This window comes from Pleurodeles waltl, chromosome 9 (genome assembly GCF_031143425.1).
Source record: "Pleurodeles waltl isolate 20211129_DDA chromosome 9, aPleWal1.hap1.20221129, whole genome shotgun sequence".
In the NCBI taxonomy this organism is placed as follows: Eukaryota; Metazoa; Chordata; class Amphibia; order Caudata; family Salamandridae; genus Pleurodeles; species Pleurodeles waltl.
The window spans coordinates 702,702,234-702,724,238 of NC_090448.1; the positions used below are offsets into that span (position 1 = coordinate 702,702,234).

General features: G+C 42.1%; 1 protein-coding gene across 8 annotated transcripts in view; it reads right to left on the bottom strand.

The window, feature by feature from the left end:
- Positions 1-21,308, bottom strand: part of LOC138259866 (zinc finger protein 436-like) — a 273,943-nt gene extending 252,635 nt beyond the window's left edge. For 4 of the 8 annotated variants that reach the window (XM_069207813.1, XM_069207810.1, XM_069207808.1 and 1 more), the window contains exons 1-2: positions 21,190-21,283; positions 13,893-13,912 (exon numbers count right to left, since the gene is read on the bottom strand). In XM_069207813.1, coding sequence (XP_069063914.1) covers positions 13,893-13,912; positions 21,190-21,194 — 25 coding nt within the window. In that variant the 5' untranslated portion in view covers positions 21,195-21,283. Of the gene's footprint in view, positions 1-13,892; positions 13,913-21,189 lie in introns of all 8 variants that reach the window. The other 4 variants (XM_069207811.1, XM_069207809.1, XM_069207812.1 and 1 more) reach the window with 4 other exon arrangements.
- Positions 21,309-22,005: the final 697 nt, after the last annotated feature.

Below are 22,005 nucleotides of genomic sequence, written 5' to 3' on the forward strand. Positions count from 1 at the left end.
CAACCAATCAAGCATCAGCACCCTCTAGAACACTCCCAACAGAGGCTGTTTCCCTCAGATTTTCTACTACGAGTGTGAAGTAGAAAGTTTATGTTTAAGGGGAGCCTCTGGGGGGAGGAGGGTGGGTCGCATGTGAATCTATGAAAGATACCAATACTGGAGAACCACAGGTACAGGTAAGTAACCAATTTTCTTCTCCAATATTGGATCTTTAATAGATTCAAATGCTTGAATTAGAGTAGCGAGCAGTAATATTGTTTAAACTAGGCATAACATCCATAATAATAGGAATGATGCTACTCCCAGCTAATATTAAATAGCAATATATTGATGCTTCAAGAAAGATTACAATAATAATAATAATAACCATAAAAACCACAATAATTATAACAATAATGATAATAAAAATAATAACCATAATAATAATAATTATAATAACAATGACCAGATTAGGCAAGTTTAGATCACATACCTTTTCAAGTGGAAAGTGGGATGACCAGAGAGGCTCACCTTAATGGAAAAGATGCCTCAGCACTGCTTGCCCAACAGCCATGTCTGTTTTGTTTGTCTCATCAAGACAGTAGAGCTTTGTGCATGCATGGTGGCTGGACCATGTCGCTGCCCTGCAAATATGTTGCGAGGGAACTCCCGCGAAGAGCGCCGCTGATGTGGCTACCACCCTGGTAGAGTGGGCCTTAACCTTACCGTGGAGCGATTTTCCTGCCTGGGCATGACAACATTGTATTGCTAGACCGATCCACCTGGCAATGGTCTGCTTGGATATCGCAGAGCCCTTTCTTGCATCTCCAAAAGCTACAAATAGCTGGTCTGATTTCCGGATGCTCTGTGTTCTTTGAAGATAGAATTCCAAACACCTCTTAACAACCAGCGAACGCAGTGCTTTCTCCGCTACCATTTGTGGGTTAGGAAAAAAGGTTTTTAAAATCACTGGCTCATTCAAATGGAAGTTTGAAGGTACTTTCGGAATATATTTAGGATTTGTTAGAAGTATAACCCCTTTAGGGGTGAACTGAAGACAAGGCTCTTTGATGGTGAAGGCCTGTATGTCACTCACCCTTTTTGCTGAACGGAGAGCCAGTAAAAGTGATGTCTTCCAGGAGATGAATTTTAACTCGGACCTGTGGATTGGTTCGAAAGGGGGTTTCATGAGTTGTCCCAACACTATGTTTAGGGACCATAACAGGTTACCGCACCAGTGGAAAAACTCGAAAAAGACCCCTGAGAAATGGTTTCACAATCCTAGTAGAATATAGTGAGGTGGTGTGCTGAGAGCGGCGGTATCTTGAAATTACTGCCACATGTACTTGAATGGAGGCGTATGAAAGCCCAGATTTTGCCAAGTGCAACAAATAAGGGAGTAATTGTTCCGGGAGCGACGAGATAGGAAGGACTCCTTCCGCAGCACACCACAAACAGAAATGCTTCCATTTAAGTTCATAGGTCTTATTGGTGGTGTCAGCTCTGGCCTGGGCTAATATTGCTCTACATTCTGATGAGATGTTCAAGGTGGAGTATTCATTAAATTCAGGAGCCAGACCGATAAGTGCAGAGATGACAGATCCGGATGCCTGACCTGGCCCTGGTGCATGGTCAGCAGGGCTGTTGTCTGTCTGAGTAGAACATGTGGTTGTTCCGAATACATAAGGAGTTCTGTGAACCAAACCTGCCTGGCCCACCTGGTTGCTACTAGCAAGAGGTGACATCCTTCTGTCTTCATCTTGTTGATCACTCTGGGGATGAGCGGAATCAGGGGAAAAGCGTAGGCATTGACCCCTGACCATCTCATCAAAAACGCATTTCCCCACGACCCTTCCTGGGGATGCCAGCTTGCGTAATATGGGCATTTCCTGTTCTCGTATGTGGCAAAAAGATCACGATTCGGCCCGCCCCCAAATCCGGAAGAGTTGGTCGAGAACTTGTTGGTCGAGTTCCCACTCGTGATACGGGATGATTGTCCTGCTTAAAGTATCCGCTAGGACGTTGGTTTGCCCTGGCAAGTGTTTCGCCTTCAGAGAAATTCTGTTTCCTATGGCCCATTTCCAAATGTTCTGAGCTTGTCGGTCAAGCTGCAAGGACTTTTTTCCATCCTGTTTGTTTAGGTAAAACATACTTGTGGTATTGTCGGTTCTGATGAGAATTTTTGAGTCTCAAATTCTTGGTAAGAAAGCCTTCAGTGCCAGATCTATTACCTTGAGCTCCAGCTGGCTTATGTGAAGCTGTTTGTCCTTTTGAGTCCAGTTGCCACTTGTTCGCAGATCTTGAAGGTGGGCACCCCAGCCCTCGAGCGACGCATCTGTTATTATGTATTGTGGCACCTGTTGAAGAAAGGTAAGACCCTTGGATAAGTTGGTCTGCTTTGCCCACCAAGACATGGCAGTTCGCATCTCTGGTGTGATGCAAATTTGATTGTCGAAGGAGCAATGCACTTGGAGCCACTGAGCGTCCACTTGCTCCTGTAGAGGCCGCATGCGTAGCCGGCAATTTGGGATCAGGGGAATATATGACGATGATGAGATCATTCCCATTAATGATTTGTATGTCCGAACCGAAACAAACTTTTTTTGTCTATACCTTCTGAGATTGTTGGATAGCTTTTGTTTTCTCTCTTGAGATGGGAATGCCTTGCTTTGGATAGCATCCAGAATTATCCCTAAGAAATTCCGCTTTTGCGTGGGATGGACGTGTGACTTGCGATAATTGATGGTAAGACCTAGAGCCTTAACAACCGGAGGCAAGCGGCTGTATGGTCTAGCACTTGAGCTCTTGAGGATGCCTTGATGAGCCAGTCGTCCAGATATGGAAAAACTTGTATGCCCAACTGGCGTAGGTGAGATGCTACTGGCTCTAACACTGTGGTAAACATTCTGGGGGCCGACTTTAATCCGAATGGAAGGACACAAAACTGCAGATGCATACGAGCTACCCTGAACCTGAGAAATTTCCTATGGTTTCGATGTATTGGGATGTGGAAGTACGCATCCTCGAGGTCTTGAGATGTCATGTGATCTCCTGTGTTCAAAAGGCATAGGATGCCCGGAACCATTGCCATACGAAACAACTGCTTTTTCAGGAACTTGTTTAAGGATCTCAAGTCTAGGATGGGACGCCAATCCCCTGAAGGCTTTTTTACTAGAAAAAAGCGGGAATAGAATCCCTGGTTCCTGTGAAGAGTTGGAACAAGATCTATTGCCCCCTTGTGCAACATCACATATACTTCCTTGAGGAGGTGTTTTAACCGTGGAGGTGGCAGTCCTGACGGAAGGGTATTTGTATGAATTCCAGAGTATACCCCTTGGCTACTACATCTAGTACCCAGTTGTCTGATGTTATCCCCGACCACTGAAGGATGTGATAAGTGACGCGACCCCCAATCTTTGACACATGGGTGGGGTTGGTTGCTGTTATGAATGCCCGGTCATTGCTTTCAACACGTGTCTCTGCCGCGAGCAACAGATCTCCCTTTTGCGGGGTGTCTATAGGCAGCCGTAGGTGGTAATCAATATTGCTGCTGATGTTGTCCGTACCGCTGTCTGAAACCTGCCCGAGTTGACTGGTACTGTGGTCTACACTGCTGAAAACCACCACGAAAGGAGTAACTTCCTCTGCCTTTCGTCCCTCGAAATGGCTGTTTTTTGTACTGTAACGAACCAAGGGATTTTGCGGTATCTGTATCAGCCTTTATGGACTGTAGCATGTCATTTACGTGCTTCCTGAAGAGGCTTTCCCCATCATACGCCATGTCAAGTATTCTACTCTGAACCTCCGGTTGAAAAGAAGTAGATTTCAGCAAACCCTGTCTATGCAAGACCGCTGCCCCTGCCAGTTGCCTTAAACCCGTTAGTGAGATATCAATCACACAAGCAATGACTTTGGCTGCGATCTGCTCTCCTTCCTGAAACACTTTCTTTGCCTCCAGTTTAGCGTCCTTGCGCAAGAGGTCTACGTAAGAGGACATGTCTTCCCACATTTGGTGATCATACCTGCCCAGAATGGCCAATGAGTTAGCAACCTTTACTGTTATCGCTGCCACAGAGGAGAACCTTTTGCCGATGTTGTCCAGTAGTTGTCCCTCTCTATCTGGTGGGGATGTTATCGGCATTGAAGGATTTTTCGAGCGACGTTGCGCCGCTTGAGATATCACAGAATTCGGTGTTGGTTGGGTTATTAAACAGGCTGGAGTATCTTCCAGAGCTTTATATTTTTTCTCCAACAGCGGTATCTGGGAAGGTATTGTAGCTGGGTTTTTCATTGCCTTCAATCCTTCCTGCCATAGAAAATCCACTATAGGAATAGCTCTAACTGACTTTTTTGATGGCTCTTTAAATTCATACAGGAAACAATCAGTTTCCCGGGAAAGAATGTGTAGTTCAAATCTTTTGGCCGCTCTTTCCATCAAATGATGGAATCCCCCTATGTCCTCCGGGGGTGAATCCACTGGCCCTGCTGCCAGTGTAGGAATGAGGTATTCATCTCACTCACTAGGAGCGGTTTCCGGTATCTCATCCTATTCCCTCTCTTCGTCTGTGGACTGAGGGTCATCTTGCGGCGGTTGAACAAACGGGATGCTTCTGTGCGGTGTCCCTGGATGACTAGGAAGTGGAGTGTGCAGACCCGTTTGTAGGTTATACTGCGTGGTCAGAGTCGCCGGTAGTGATGGCGGAAACCTTCTGTAGTAGTACTGCAACATACCTTGGAGGTCTGTCACTAAAGATCTTAGCATAGGAGTAGAAGCTCCTGTCTCAAACGTGGAGTATGACGGATCCGGTTGGACGCTGACTGAGAATAACTATCCTGATATTGTCCATCACCATCGTCATCCAGGTCCTGGCATTTGACATTAAGCTGTGACGGACTGCTGGCTTCTCCAAACATTCCATCATACTGAGAATATATGTCATTGTCATCATACAATAGGTGCTGAGGAGGATACGGCAACACTTTGTTTGGGAGGTATGCATTGGCAGGATTGTAGATGCCTTCTCTCCCACCGTTATGAAAGAGAGAGAAAGAAACGTTGTTGACTCTGAAGCATGGATCGTGAGATCACCTGAAGATGGTGCTTCCCCTGCTGTGTCCATCTTCGACGGTTGCGACGACTAGACTGCCGTTGATAAAGCTGTTGTCGATGTTTCCCTCGTCGTCAGTTCAACTGTCAATGGTTTCTTCGTCAACGGTTTTTCCCCTCATCAACTGACTTTTCCTCGTCGACGGCACTTCCCTCGTCGACAACACTTCCCTCGTCGCTCTAGTTGATGGGTGCCTCATCTGCGGGTCTGTCGCCATCGACGGATGTGATAATGGGGCTTCCGATTTATCTCTCGTCAACGATGTCTTTGTCGACAGTGTCTTTGTCAAAGGTGTCCTTTTGTATATCTCTGCTGTAATGATCGGCGTCGACAAAAGTGGCAACGATGTAACAATCATAGGGGACACTGCTGTGGTGAATGTCGACGTCACAGTTGTCATTGTGACCTTCGACGCAGTCGTCGACAGTGATGTCATTGACGGACCCTTCCTTGCAGAATCCGAAGAGAATCTTCCCAGGTCTTTCCCCAGTGATAGAGACAGAGAGGCTCTTTTTGGGGGTGCCTTTTTTCCCCAAAGGTTGGCTCTGAGTGAACCTTTTTCAAAGGTTTTAACCGGGTTCCTGATACTGAGGCAGCACTCTCTTGGTTTTTTTGCTTCTCCAAAGAAAGGTATTTTGATTTTTTAGAAACTTTTCTTGGAGGTTCTGTAGGCAGTCTTTCCTCACCTCTAGGCCTTTTTAGGGAGTGAGAAGCATGCAATGAGGCTTCACTCTCCTCAGAAGAAGGATACTCCATGGCCTTCTGCTTTTGGAGCTGCAACAAAAGTCTACCCTCTTGGTTTTTCAGGGTTTTATGACTGAAGGTGCGACAAATCTTACAATCTTCACCTTATGGTCTGGATGTAGGCAATAGATGCCTTTCTTGTGGGGGGACATCGATATGAAGTCTTTTCCTCCCACAACTGCCACAATCTCTGAAAAGTCCTTTTTTAGTTTGCTGGGACATCTTGTCCACTGGAAAGCTGGGTTCTCAGAGAGAAAATATTCCTGTCAGAAGAAGAAACTAAGCAGAGCTGAGGGAGACTCCCTTCACTTGACGTGCAGTAGAAAATTTGAGGGAAACGGCCTCTGTTGGGGGTGTTCGAGAGGGTGCTGACGCTTGATTGGTTGTAGCTCAAGTTTGGTTCTTTTTTATTAAAGAACATGGATAGGCTATAACAGTGCCTGTTTGGGCCATTGGGGCCTAGTGTGTTACACTTACTGCTATATATATTTGAAGTTACCGTGAGGCTCCCACCTCGACGATGGGGACGATTCAAGCATGTGAATCTATGAAAGATCCAATACTGGAGAAAGTGGTGGATACTGTGGTTATGGGGATCAGGTCCCACTAGGGGTTGAAATGGTATTTAAGGCTGTAACCAAATGTGTTTCCAGCTACCTGGATACTTATACTTGCAATTTAATACATAATATTCAACCGTGTGTGTAATAAATGTACTTTTCCTTTTGAAAAGGAAAACCACTGACAATAATGTTTTGTGTTGTTGCTGCATCCCAGGGAATTGGGATTCCCAGCCCACGTTGCCTTCCCTGAGTAGGCCTTGGACTACCCTGAGAAAGAGTCAAGTGCCAAAACAGGGTGCTTGGTTCCCAGTAAAAGGACAATTGTTATATTACTTGAAAAGGATTCACATCCTTCACAACTAATCGAATTTCATACAACCATGTTTCCTTTCAAAAGGCAGAGAGACTTTTTGATACACACCAGACCAATTGCCTCAAAAACAAATAGCTGCCATAGAAAACAATGGGATGTACCACCTGTCACAGGTCACATGGTAAATGTAATGTCTGTAGCCCAGCCAAAAAGGTGACAGATTGACTTGGGTTTACTAATGCCATGGTTATATGTGCAGCACATTAACTGTAATTCAAACAATGTTATATTTGTCATTATATAGTCAATATGGGATTACGTATGCGAGTCTGATGTTTAGGAAAGAATGCATTCCTATTAATGAACACCAGAGCCCATTCAGGTGCCAAAAACCACAACAAGGATGGCAAAACACTTCTTTGACCATGGATACTCAGAGAATAAACAGGAATGTCAAAGAATCTGGCACCCTGCAGCATTGACATGATGTCATCCTTTTTATATTTTGAGCAACCATAGATTTACTTGTTGAGGACTGACATCTGAGGCCAAAACAATGATATCTCATGGTCGCAAAGCAGAATGTAATGATCCTATTATGAGATTGCAGTGGTCACTGTCATCAGTATACCCTGGAATATACTATTTTTGACTGCTTTTTTTGAGTGAATTAAAAAAGTTAATCAACTAATAGTGTACTTTGTTTGAAACTCCCTAAATAGACGTCGTAATCTCTATTACATCCTTCCTCAATTCAGTACAAAAACATGATAACCCTACAGCACTTTTTTGCAGAAGCTAGGGCTGCTATTTACAATATTTGATAGGGAACAATCTTCGTTACAATTGATATTATTTAGCATCTAATATTTACACTTATATTTGAGATTTTACATCTTTATTATAAGGTAGGACACTTTTTTACCTATGTATGATTGAGTACATAGGTATACAATTAGGGATTCCATTTACTCTGATAAAAACTGTTGACCCTTTCCAGCACATAGCAGACTAAAACATGCTGGTACTAAGGAGCCATAGTAGTCTTACTCTAGGTACCCATGATAAAGGAATACCCTTTAGGTTTGCCTCAAAGTATATTTACAAAACAACTGGATCCCTACATTATCTAGTCAATCTTATTGAGAACTCCCTTGCACAGAGGTTGAAACCACCATGATAGCATCATCTTATCAGGAAGGGATGAGGTCACCGATAATGAAGCATGGCATAAACGTGAGGATGAGGCTTCTTCATCCAATATATTCTGTATTCTCCATATGGCCAGGTCATTGCAGGACAGTACCGTAAATAATGTTGATCATCACAGTGAGAGAGCGTAGCATATATAATCTATATTAACATGAAATGTATTAATATGTTTTGCTAAAACGTGCACTTGAAATGTGCCCACGGGGAGTGGCCATCAATGTATACAGGGGATTAATTAAAATGACTAATGTTGATGAATTATTGCATTTAAAGATGATTTTATACTAATGATTAATGGTTAAGTTGCTAAAGTTTGCTAATAAATCTATTAGGCCTTAGTTAGCATGAGTCGAAGCCTAGCTGCCTGACTCTCATATTAAATGTGTTTTTCTAAAACGTGCAGTGTGCTGACTTGCTAAAGGACATGAACTCTTGTTTTTTCTTCAAGCTAGAAGCTGAATGTAACTATAGTAGATCCGTTCTCATGAAATTCATATTGCTTGTAGAAATATTTTAGCTGAATGCAACAGTGTAGATTAATGTTAGGTACAAGGTCGCCTAAACCGGTACAGACAATGGAGGCACTGACCGAAGATGCGCAAAGAATTACAAAAGGATGAAATCATACCGGATATTCTACCTCTAAAGACGTCAATCATATGGACCAATAAAATGCGTGAGAACTGTTATGGGGTGACAAATTTGATGACCTAATGTAAAGTTAATTGGTTAAAGATAGTGGGGTGCAACCCCTTGTCCAATCATATTTTAGGTGAATGTACAATGAAAAGGGGATAGAAACCCTTGACACCAGGAAGTGAATTAAAATGGAGAACAGGAGATTAGGAGAGACTAGGGAGATGCTGATCCAATTTACTATGATCCAGACACTTTGTCACTTTGACTAGTGACTTGATAATTTTAGATTAGAACCATCCTTGCCCTTAGATTGCCCATTTCCACTTTACCTCCTTAAGAGGGAAGTACCCTTTTGCCCTTCCTGCCTGAGCTGAGTTCCTGACGGATGGCGACCCAACTGATGTCCTGAGGACGAAGACCGAACCTGAGTGCTGACCCAAACTTGGAGGGTAACTATATGACAATGAAATTGTGATTGTCTGTTTGCTTTTCCTTTCTAGGTACCAACTGCTTTTCTTTTGACAGAGACCATAGCTAGATGTTTTCCAAATTGGAGTTGCTAAACTGTTTTGCATGAAACCCAACATGCCAATGCTAATTCGAGGTTAGATGAGGGGTTCACTGAACAGACGCAAATAGACAAATTACTTGATCTATACTTTGTTGAACAATGCGCTAACGCTATTCTGCTGAGGTTAATCTATGTTGACGTCGTGTTATGTTCTAATATTCGTGATTCTTGCTTTGATGAAGTCTTATCAGAGTTGTCCTATTGTGACTATGCTAATGTGTTTCTTGGTTTTGAGATTAATAAACTTGCTAGTAGAATTGTAACCAATAGGGAATAAATATCACCAAATTCATACTAAACTGGTGTGGTTATTCATGACTGCAAGGTCATGGTGGTTTCTAAGTTTTATTAATATTTTAACTAATTTGAACTGTCTAATTCTGGTAAATATTGATGACATTATTGACATGTTGATTAGCTATCTCATCCTAAGGTGTCTTCAATCAGGGTCAAAAGATTCATTGGCCTAAAACCAGTCTCAAAGTGAGTAAATTAGTCATAAAGGGACGCGTTAGCAACAGCATCATTTTGTGGGTTTGTGTTATGCTTTTGGAGGGTATATGTTGTATGTGAACCTCTCTTAATGTAGTATAATTAATTTTTTGCACATGCATTTGTTCAAGCAATGTTCCAAAAAGGGACCACTAATGAAAATCCTTTCAAGACCTATTTCTTTCAATAGAAACTGAACTTATGTAGCTTGATTCAATGTGTGGCATAATCTCTCCTATGAGCTAAAAAAAAAAAAAAAAAAGATTCAGCAGAACTCCAGCCCTCATGTTAAGTAGTACCTGTATCGTATTAGCCTAATGTTCCTAAAAACACACAGTTCTCTGTATCTTTGCTATTCAATTCTACAAACTGTTGACCAATGTAGACAACCTACATATAACCAATCAACTAAACCGTGTCCTAATGATCGTACTGCTAGGTACATAGACAACTGGAACATTATCTATCCGCCCCAACCCCTAGGAATGCTTGGTACCTCTCTTGTTAGACAAGCGCAAAGAACTCAGCCAGTTCACCCATACATTTTACCATTGAGTGTAACAAAAAGCGTGCATGTTAGTTTCCATGCTGAGGTGACAGCAATAGAGCTGTGATCAAGTTAATCAATTAACTGTGCAATGTAAGGACCTGGGAAGTTACAAATATACATTGACGGTACAAATGCAAATTTTTAGAAGCCATCAATTCTATACGAGGTGAAATTAAGCATTTGCTAAAACAGTAAGTCTGGGCTCTTTTAAGTGGATGCTTTCTTTGTTGTAATGATTGTACAGTTTGTGATACATATGTATTGCATACATGAAGATGAAGGTGAGTGCTACAACTGAGATAATTCAGATCTAACTTATCACTGTAGAGCCACACTAGTTATCCTAGAAGTGCTCAGGTAAGTTGATTACTCAGAAATAACCGTGCTTTGGATGGAGAATGCAATGTGGCTTTGTAAGTTCCTATCTAGATTGTAAAAGGAAAAAAATAAAATGTTCTGAGATCAGCATATTGTAGCAATCTAAGGAATTTGAATGCAACATCAAGATGGAACTAATTGCAATAGCACAGAAAATGATCATAAATGACGGGGGTGAGGGCATGGGTGTGATTGGTTTGTTCAATTGTTCAGGCAATTGAATAATCTGAGCAGACTTTCCGAGGAGTCCAATTATGAATACCAAACCTGTGTAGATGGGAGGAGGCCCACCACAAGTGTTGATCCACCAGGAAAAGAAAACTGCCCAGCAACTAGGGCACAGCAAGCCGTCGATGCCCAATATCCACACTTTTATTGTCAAATGTTATTAGTGCCAACATGTGCAGTTAGTAAGTAGTGGGTAGCTCTCACAGGCATCCTCAGTTAAACGAACTGAGTTTATTATTTGGTATTCAGGACTGTGTGTTATAGTCCTTCAAGGAGAATGAAATACAAGAGACCATCAGCTCCACGGTAACAGATTTAAGCACAATGTATGTAGTCTATTTTCGTGCAACCTTGAGATAAAACTTGATTTTTGTTTTATTTGAAGAAGATGATTCCAGAATTTGTTAAGCTATGGAAGGATGCAAGTTAGGGTGTCTAGCCTAGAGTTGCTACTTCCAAAATAAACTTAATATACAGTGTCCAGTTTTGTTTCTAGAGAGTCACGTCTGTAATTAGATGGCGCCTGTCTGTAGGCATAAGAAATGACAAGTAAAAAGTATGAGGAGGAGGGCCATAGATGTGTGGGTGGTGAGCAACCAAGCAGGCATGAGGAGGCGACAGATTACCAAAGGATCAGAGAGCATTTAAAATGCCAGTGACTGAGGAAAATGGAAAGGTAACGCTATGCAACTTTTATTGTCGTACTTTTTGCAGTGACACGAACAATAACGAGACGAACAGGCAAAAGGCATTTGGGTAGAAGGGTGAGACCCAAGTAGCTTGGGAGTAAATGTGGAGAAATTTTAAATCGAAATGGACAAAATATACATTGAAGTTCCTACACAAAACAGACATTGTGGGCTACTAGGTACCCATGAACGTGCTCACAATTACCATTTGAGATCCCGGATCCATAAAAAGCAGTTTACACTATTCTAGGTGCTGAGGTCTCAATCAGGTCATTCTCCGCCATGTTTGTAACATGAGACAGACTCCCTCACTTTCAAATCAAAACTCCCTGTTTTAATTCTAGTACAGCCCAGTGATCAAGGATTCCTAGGGACCCTAGGTAAAGGAGGCCCAGACTTGTTTAAAAGTGTTTTCTACTGCTACCCGTGCCTGTTTGCTGTAGACTCTGTGTTTCAGGCAGCTTGGCCTTTTAAAGTGCTCTTTTTTTTAGCCATCACTGTTTGAAATGTCCCTCCTAGTTTGTGGCAAAAGAACGCATAAAGCCCCCCCCCATTCCTCCGGGCTATCAAACCATTACAGAAAACTGTATGGGCAAGACAAGAGGTGGACTAGCTATTATATTCAAACAAGCAATAAATCTCAGTAAAACTGACAACATTTGCATATCAGGTTGGGAACCCTTCTCACCGGATGCCACCCTACTCCAACTTCCTCCAGTAACTTTCTCCTCCTTTACAGACCTCCACCTAACAACTTAACATTCCCAGACGCTTTTCTAGATACAGCCTCAAACCTTATTACATTATACTCAAACCTATGCATTCTTGGGGATCAAAATATTTGGTTTCACAAACCCAATATGCCCCTTCCAAAAGCTATCACCACTGGCCTAGTCGCACTGAAACTACATCAGATTGTACACAATCCCACACACATTGCTGGACGCATCCTAGATGTAATTTTTGCTAAGCCTGAACTAGTTACCGTTCGTAGCATCACGCCAATCACATAGTCAGACCACCATTTGATAACTAGTCTGTGTTTATACAATACTACTTTTCTTCTCATATTATTATACATATTATTATATTATTTGAACATATATTCCCTTAGTATGTATTTACATATCTATGTATTACTCTAGTCCTACTGTACTAGAAAACAAATAAATACAAAAATATTAAATAAAATTAAAATTATAAATAAGTAAATTAAAGTTAAAAAAAAGAAAATAATAATGAATAAATAAATTAAGGAAAATAAAAATAATGATGCAAAAAGGTATATATATATATATAAAGTTATAAATAAATACAAATAATATAAATTTACTCTCCTGTAAGCTTTACTTTGTCTACCCATCACCATATCTCATGTCTCTATCAACCTATTCTCCATCCCCACTATGACTCATCCCAAACCCATTCTACTACTTTCATCTCCAAAATAACCCTGCCTAAGCTCTTCCCTCTTCTTCCACATCTAGCTCACCCACACCTCAGTTTACTACCATGATCTCCCAAACAACCCTACTAAATTCTCCCTAATTCATCTCACCTTTCACTCATTCAAAACCCCTCCTGCTACTATGATCTCCCTAACCCTTTCCACAGACTCTTTCCTCCCTCCATTCCTCTTTTACTCACCCCAAGCCTCATCCTATTACTATAAATTCCCAATTAACACTTCTGGATTCTTCCCTCACCTTTCCCTCTATTACTCTAGTCAATCAACTAACAAACTCACATATCTTCTGCTCAAATTAACTCATAATAATACTAAAACTGTACTCATATTTCCCTATACTAATCCACCACTAATTCCTCTTGGGTTCCGGAGAAGGGTGCTACTTGCCGAAAAGCGCTTTGACGCCTTATCAGGTGTAGTAAGCACTATATAAATACTATTACAATTGCAATCAACATATCACTTTATGCTGGAGGTCGAAAAGTATCCCATTAACTTAGCATTGAAACAATGAGGCGGAGACATGAGGATTTGAAATTTTGTAACAAGGTGGAATTAGAAAAACCTCTTTTCAGAGCGAGGTAGATGCCGTACAATAACCATAACCTCCACCATCGCCTTTACTCCGACCCACTCACCCTCCTCCACCTTGCCTCTGAACTGGATGACACTTGCCAGGATTTATATTATAAGAAGAGGATGGTCATGCATTGACTACCTAAAGAACCTCAGAGAAGTTGCGAGGGATATTATTGACTTCTGTGTGCTCCATAACTAAGTTGCCCTATGTTTGGCAAAGGCAAACTGTATAATCAAATGAGTCATGAGCTAAGAATTACTCAGGACAAAAGAGATATCCCAGTGAGATATTTTTCTAAAGATATTCTCTTAAAATATTTCACTACAGCTTATTCTTCCGATGACGCTATTCAGCTTTAAAAACGTTCAAAAAACCTACCTGATCTACAATCCAGCTCACTGCAAAAGAAACAAAAATGTTTTTAAAAAGGAGCCAAATGTAAACAAGATGCGCTTCTTACACACACACACACACATCCCCTCTCACACTATCTATACCCTTGCTTCTCTATGCGCATTTATGTCCCCAAACCCTTAACTTTCCTAAAATCTCCACTACAATACTTTCCAAACGCTCCCACCACTCTCCGGAATTGTAAAAAGAAAAATCAACAATTGACAACTTTCCTGCAAAATAAACAAAACTATGAGTCTTTAACCCTTCGGGTGGCCAGGACCAGCTGGTCTCGCCCTCGGCAAGGCAACTAGCGGTCCCCCAGATGGCCAAGCACCCCCCTCCCCTGGGCAGAATCGCTTCCCCTTCCACTCCCGCCCCCCTCTGAGGCATCTGATGATGTCAGCGCGCTCTCTCTCACTGACCTCATCAGACACCTTCCCCTCTGCGCTGGAAGCTCAGCTTCCAGCGCCGATCGAAGGAGAAATGCAAAAGCATTTCTCCTCCGATCACGTGGAGGGGACAGAGAGGCATGAAAGGAGAGCAAAGGTCTTTCCTCTCCTTTCATGTCTCTCTGAGCATTTCTGCTGCCCGATAGCGATGCGATCGGGAAGCAGAAATGCCACTAGACACCAGGGAATTTTTTTTTCTGTGTTTATGAAATAAGGGGAGCGGCCCCTTGGGCAAGGGTCGCTCCCCTGGGGGCAAAATTAATTCTAGGCCGTTTCTGCCCCCCTTGGGGTAGATTGGCCTATTTTTATTAGGCCAATCTGCCCCCAAGGGGGGCAGAAACCACTAGACACCAGGGATTTTTTTTTCTGTCAGTTTCACATGAGGGGAGCGACCCCTTACGCAAGGGTCTCTCCCCTATGGCGGCAAATTTGTTTTAGGCCATTTCGGCCTATTATAATTAAGCAGATCTGCCCCCGGGGGGCAGAAACCTCTAGGCACCAGGGATTATAATTTTTTTTTTTTTTTTTTTATATGTGGGGAGCGACCCCTTAGGCAAGGGTTGCTCCCCTGGGGGCAAAATTATCTTTAGGCCATTTCTGCCCCCCCCCCCCCTTGGGGGCAGATTGGCCTATTTTTAATAGGCCAATCTGCCCCCAAGGAGGGCAGAAACCACTAGACACCAGGGATTTTTTTCTGCGCCAAATTCACGCAAGGGTAGCGACCCCTTAGGCAAGGGTCGCTCCCCTTGGGGGCAAATTTATTTTAGGCCATTTGTGCTCCCCTTGAGGGCAGATCGGCCTATTTCTATTAGGCCAATCTGCTCCCAGGGGGCAGAAACCACTTAGGCACCGGGGATTGGTGTGTGTGTTTTGTTTGGGGGGGCAGCCCCTTGGGCAAGGGTCGCTGCCCATGGGGGAAAATTACTGTTGGGCAGATCGGCCTATCTTTGGAAGGCCCATCTGCCCCCAAGGGGGTCAGAAAGCCCACCAGAGACAAGGGAAGATTTATTTTTCAAAATAAGAGGGGGGGGGGTATGGCCATACCCCCGCCCCAAATAAATTGAGCCACAGATGTTCTGCCCACCAGTTGGCAGATGGGGCAATTATCCCCGATCCACACCCCGGAAGGGCAGAAAGTCCACTAATTGCCAGGGAATTAAAAAAAAAAAAAAATAGTGTGGTGGTGGCTACCAACCAGTATGGGCATGGTTATGCCACCACCCCAACTGAAGGGAGTAACAGTCTTTCAGCTCCCTCCGCATACTAAAACATCTTATCCCACGGCAAGCAAGTGGACATTTGATTATTTGGGAATTTGGTTTTACATTTGGGCCATGAGAGTTTGGCTAACTCTCAAAATCGTCCCACTTGGAATGGTGAGGGGTGCACTTTTTGGATTTTGGGATGCTGCCATGTAGAAAAATCCACAAGACACATCTGAAAACTAAACATCTGGGTGAGTCCAAGGTGGTGTGCTTCACATGCAGCCCACACCATTTTCTTACCCACAATGCCCTGCAAACCTCCAACCTTGCTGGAAATCACACATTTTTTTCCTATTTTTGTGATGGAACCTTCTGGAATCTGCAGGAATCCACAAAATTCCTACCACCCAGCATTGTCTCATCTATAACGATAAAAATTCTGCTGCACTTGTCAGCCTAAAAATGTTTTTTTTCAAACTGCCCTTTTGGACCCATTTTGGTTCCCCCTCAATTTCGACATGTTTTTGGCTCTTCCCTGTTACAAGCACTTGGCCCACCTACACAAGTAAGGTGTCATTTTTACTGGGAAACAAAGGGAAATTTGTCACAGTGCGGTGATCCCACACAGAAATGTGGGAAAATTTGATTTTTTTTTAGCTAAAGTCACACCTCCCTGGACTCCCTCGGGTGTCTAATTTTAAGAAATGTCTGGGTTTGGTAGGTTTCCCTGGATGGCTGCTGAGCCCAGGACCAAAAACGCTGGTACCCCACGCAAAACCAGGTAGTTTTGTATTTAATAGTTTTGGTGTGTCCAGACAGTGTTTTGGGGCATTTCCTGTTGCAAGCACAAGCACAAGGCCTACCCACACAAGTGAGGTACCATTTTTATCGGGCAACTTGGGGGAACGCTGGGTGGAAGGAAATTTGTGGCTCCTCTCAGATTCCAGAACTTTCTGTCACCGAAATGTGAGGAAAAAGTGTTTTTTTAGCCAAATTTTGAGGTTTGCAAAGGCGTCTGGGTAACAGAACCTGGTGTGAGCCCCACAAGTCACCCCATCTTGGATTCCCCTAAGTCTCTAGTTTTCTAGTTTACAGAAATGCACAGGTTTGGTAGGTTTCCCTAGGTGCCGACTGAGCTACAGGCCAAAATCCACAGGTAGGCACTTTGCAAAAAACACCTCTGTTTTCTTTGGGAAAATGTGATGTGCCCACGTTGTGTTTTAGGGCATTTCCTGTCGCAGGCGCTAGGCCTACCCATACAAGTGAGGTACCATTTTTATCGGAAGACTTGGGGGAACATAGAATAGCAATACATGTGTTACTGCCCCTTGTCTTTCTCTACATTTTTTCCTTCCAAATTTAAGACAGTGTGTAAAAAAGACGTCTATTTGAGAAATGTCCTGTAATTCACATGCTAGTATGGGCACCCAGGAATTAAGAGATGTGCAAATAACCACTGCTCCTCAACACCTTATCTTGTGCCCATTTTGGAATTACAAAGGTTTTCTTAATCCTATTTTTCACTCTCTATATTTCAGCAAATTAATTGCTGTATACCCGGTATAGAATGAAAACTCACTGCAAGGTGCAGCTCATGTATTGGCTCTGGGTACCTAAGGTTCTTGATGAACCTACAAGCCCTATATATCCACGCAACCAGAAGAGTCCAGCAGACGTAATGGTATATTGCTTTTAAAAATCTGACATCGCAGGAAAAAGTTACAGAGTAAAACGTAGAGAAAAATGGCTGGTTTCTTTCACCTCAATTTCAATAATGTTTTTTATTTCAGTTGTTATTTTCTGTAGGAAACCCTTATAGGATCTACACAAAGTACCCATTGCTGAATTCAGAATCCCGTCTACTTTTCAGAAATGTATAGGTTTCTGGGATCCAGCATTGGTTTCACACCCATTTCTGTCACTGACTGGAAGAAGGCTGAAAGCACAAAAATATCGTAAAAATGGGGTATGTCCCAGTAAAATGCCAAAATTGTGTTGAAAAATTGGGTTTTCTGATTCAAGTCTGCCTGTTCCTGAAAGCTGGGAAGAAGGTGATTTTAGCACCGCAAACCCTTTGTTGATGCCATTTTCAGGGGAAAAAACACAAGCCTTCTTCTGCAGCCCTTTTTCCCATTGTTTTTTTTAAACTAAATTTTCACTGTATTTTGGCCAATTTCAGGGGAACCCACACAGTCTGGGTACCTCTAGAATCCCTAGGATGTTGGAAAACAAGGACGCAAATTTGGCGTGGGTAGCTTATGTAGACGAAAATGTATGAGGGCCTAAGCGCGCCCTGCCCCAGATAGCCAACAAAAAGGCCTGGAACCTGAGGGGGAAAGGGCCTGGCTGCGAGGGGGTTAAGAATAAATACTGATAGAGATCAAATTTTACTAATTAATTAGTGGTATAGAGGGGAGCATATGCAATCTTTAATAATTAGCGCATTAAACGCCTAACCGAGAAACCAAGAATGAAAAGTAAAACGTACAAGTTTAAATAGTGGTGGACATTGTGGCCGTCATTATAGAACAATGGGTGTTACCATATTAGATGTCATGTATTTATATTAAATAGACTAGTGGTGAAAATTATTAACAAGAACAATGAATAATAATGTTTGAAGTTTATTACAATTGAATAAAATGATCCTTGATTTAGCAGTACTTACTTACATTGAGTCCTATGATTATATTAACAAGAAGAGAAAAGTGTGCAAAAATAAAAACTAATACCATGCAACAGTAACGTTTATTAATGACTGATTTGCTTATGCATATGTGGATTAAAAACTGTAAGGTGCGCAGTAGGCCTTGGGTTTATTAACTTCTCATTGTAATGTATGAGAAGTAGCTTAAGTAAACTAGGCCTTTAGCTAATTTTGCAGTCATGAAGAAGAAAATGAGGTTTCATCATGTCCACTCTAGCCTGAATTCTTTCATAGGCTTATTTCTGTGTTGGTTGATCTTTCAATTTATTAGTGGCTGGAGTTAAAGCCAAATTACCTTGTAAATGTAACCTATTGTGTTCTTACTGCTGTATTCACAATGCCCATTTATTGTGGGGTGGGAACTGTTGGACTCATCTTTCTGTCCCCTGGGAAAGTAGTGTGTTGTTTAAATTTTGTTTAAAATGTTAATTTTCAACAGAACAAAGAAAGGACATCACATGATCCTCGTACCATCCCTTGGAAAAAGTGGAAAAATTGCAAGCTAAGGAAAATTACTGGATATGATTGATCATCTCAACCGGCATAAGCCCACCATCTCTGACCAATTGGAGAAGAGTTAGAGACTTTTGGAACTTTAGTTAAATAATCAACCCTCGAGACCCAGAGGTCGTCATTCTTCTTGACAGCCTGATCTTAAATGTCCTGGGACCTTGTTCTATACTTTGCTTGGGACTATATCTTTGAACCATCCTATGTCTTTGTCTGTCCCAAGTATGTGTAGAGGAGTTTATAATTAACCATCCTCTATGCTAAAGTCTTATCACTTATTTAGACGCCCCTGCGCTAATATTGTTCAGTATTTTATGGCCATATTACTCTGAACTGCTTCCCTTGCCCATGTGCAGCTCATGTTCTGCACTACCACAGAAAACTGATTGTTAATGTCCTTATGCTGTAACCCTCTGCTTCGACGAAGAGATATCTGCAATGTCTTATTAAGTGTCTTCCCTTTCAGCTTAGTCGACTTACACCAGACTGCGATTTTGGTTAGCACCTTAGTTAAATGATTTTACAAATTATTTTTGTCTTCCTTTGCTTTTTGTTGCATGGGTCAGTTGTCCTAGCACATGCCAATCCAAATTCATGATAGTAATAAGGATGACCCAGCCCACAAACTAATTATCAGTGTATAGTCAGATTATATCGGTATCATCTGTTCACACCTTGAAATCAGTATGGATTGCTAACGTTATTATGATGCTGTTTTGTGTAATTCTGCTAGAATGCTTAATTGTATTGATGTTGTATAGATTGACATTTTTTAGATGTTTTGGTCAGCCCATAGTTTTTATATATGTCTATAACTTAGTTCTGCGAACCATTTATGTCACCTTAGCATTGTGGTTGTAGGGAATAAAGCTTTGAAATTCCAACCAGTTTGAAGTTGTGTTTTCATGGCCAACTTGGTCATGGAGTCCAAATTCTTGACTCATTGATTATTAGATTGTTGTTGTTATTATGCAATTGGGGTTTAATGGATTCGATTACCACATTCCTCTCCGAGTCAAACGAGATCAACCTCTAAGGGTGGTGGATGTTGATTGTCCTTTCCGCGTTTCTGAATCTTAAGTATGAGAAAGTCACGCGCCCACAATACCTTTCGGAATTAGGAACACAGCGAATCGTACCACATTTCTGAGATTTCCAAGTCCTGTAATTAACCAGTATTACAATTGTTATAATTTCACAAACATTGGTTTGGAAGCATGGAATGCTGAGTCGGCATTACCAGGTATTTAACTTCCGATCTGCAGATCACAGTATGTCGCAGCTGCAAGCGTTTAGCTCACTGAGACATCCTGCAGGCTAGTTTAACGATTGGCACAGTGGAATTGTTTCTACAAAACTTTCAGCTGTAGAAGTACACCATTTCATGATTCCATTGGGTCGTTATTCGTTCATACTATTGTGTGAAAGTCTCCATACACGCTGTCCCATTTGCCAATTCTAGTGATAATTACGAAACTCCTGCTTGTTCTTTAGCATACCAAAGTTAAGAAAATAAGGTCCTTACAAAGTTGCATTCTGCTGAAGGATAGCGTACATCTTTCAGGATGGTGGTTGATAATCCTAAAAGTGCATGGAACGTAACTGTTGTTGGCAGTTAATCAAAACTTTTGCTTCCACTTCTGCTGCCTGTTTCCATGTGCTGCTCTTTTCCTCCCCCCTTCCCTGCAGAAACGACTGTAAATAAAAAAATGCCTGTGTTGAGATGAAATTCGCATCCCCTTTTGACCTCTCCCTCAAAGTATGATGAGGAAAAGCAAGCGTTGGTCCTCAAAATTGAGTGGCCACACCCGGCTCAGATTAAGCACGGTGTTAAATATATATATGTAATGGTTCAAATAAAACAAGGGGAAATGTTCATTACTGTACAACGCTATTTTGCTCTAAAACTACGTTTGCGCTATTTAACCAAATCATATTGGAAGGCCTACATACTACACAGTCCTTGCATTGCCTTATCTATGAGGTCGAGTTTTGCTTCGGTATGGATATGGTGGTGATGTCTCTGAGAAAGCCAAATAGGGACTGCAATCATTGAAAAAAATCCATGGATCAGGTTTAATAAAAGCAACTCAGTGGAGAACTGTTTTGCAGTTATTCTAAGGGTAGTAATATTGCTAAGGTTAGGCTGCGGAATATCAAGGATTTTTATACAACAAACCCCCCTACTGTATGTAACGGAAAGCCTGCACAGAGCCCAACGCTTGAACTACGAGGTTGTACAATGCAGCAGGGGATAATGAGGAGGGCTGATGGACAGTTTATGTAAAGAGGGACGAATGAGAGGTGAATTAAATCACTGCCTGCACAGCTCAAAATTGGAACGCCCCCTCCATAACCAGCACGGTAATGTAGCACTGGTAACATGCATCAGTCTTGGAATGGCTTACCTCATTTAAATCCTTCAAAGACATAACTCTCAAATTATTTTACGCGTCTGCCTACCAAGCGATCCCTATAAATGACGCAATCCCGAGTTTGCAGTTTAACCAGTGTAGCTCAAATGCTCAGAACACAAGACACTAATCACTAGAACAGACTCAGAGAAAGCGCAAAACAAAGCTCGCTCGCTGAAGAGATACTAATCACTCGGACATGCTCAGAGTACGAGCCCAACAAACCAAAATAAACTACGTTAAGTAAGAAGGAGCTCAAACTTGAAGCTCAACAAGCAACGTGATGTACTGGTAGAACCAGGACAGCCTGAAAGGCACACACAACAGGAACGTAATTGACAGCTGCGCCTTTTATTAAAATTCTTAATTTCTCAAGGTAAACTTAAAAATACTAAATAATGAATACTGTGATATCACGACTGTGCCAGGAGTAATTCAAGAGTGGCAGGGCTCTAAGAGTGATGGATAAGGGGGGGGGGGAGAGATCTCTAAAAGGGCCGTGGCATATAAAACTAAGAGTTTGGTTTAAACACTTAAAATACATTTCTGTAATTCCCATATTGTGCCGCCCAACCGGTATTTTGGAGCTTCTCAGAGCTTTGTGTTGTTGCATCCAGATACACAAAACAACTGTCAAACACTTAACCCCTTCGCTGCCAGGCCTTTTCCCCCTCCTGTGCCAGGCCTTGTTTTGCCTATTTGGGGCAGTTCGCGCTTAGGCCCTCATAACTTTTTGTCCACATAAGCTAACCAAGCCAAATTTGCGTCCTTTTTTTCCAACATCCTAGGGATTCTAGAGGTACCCAGACT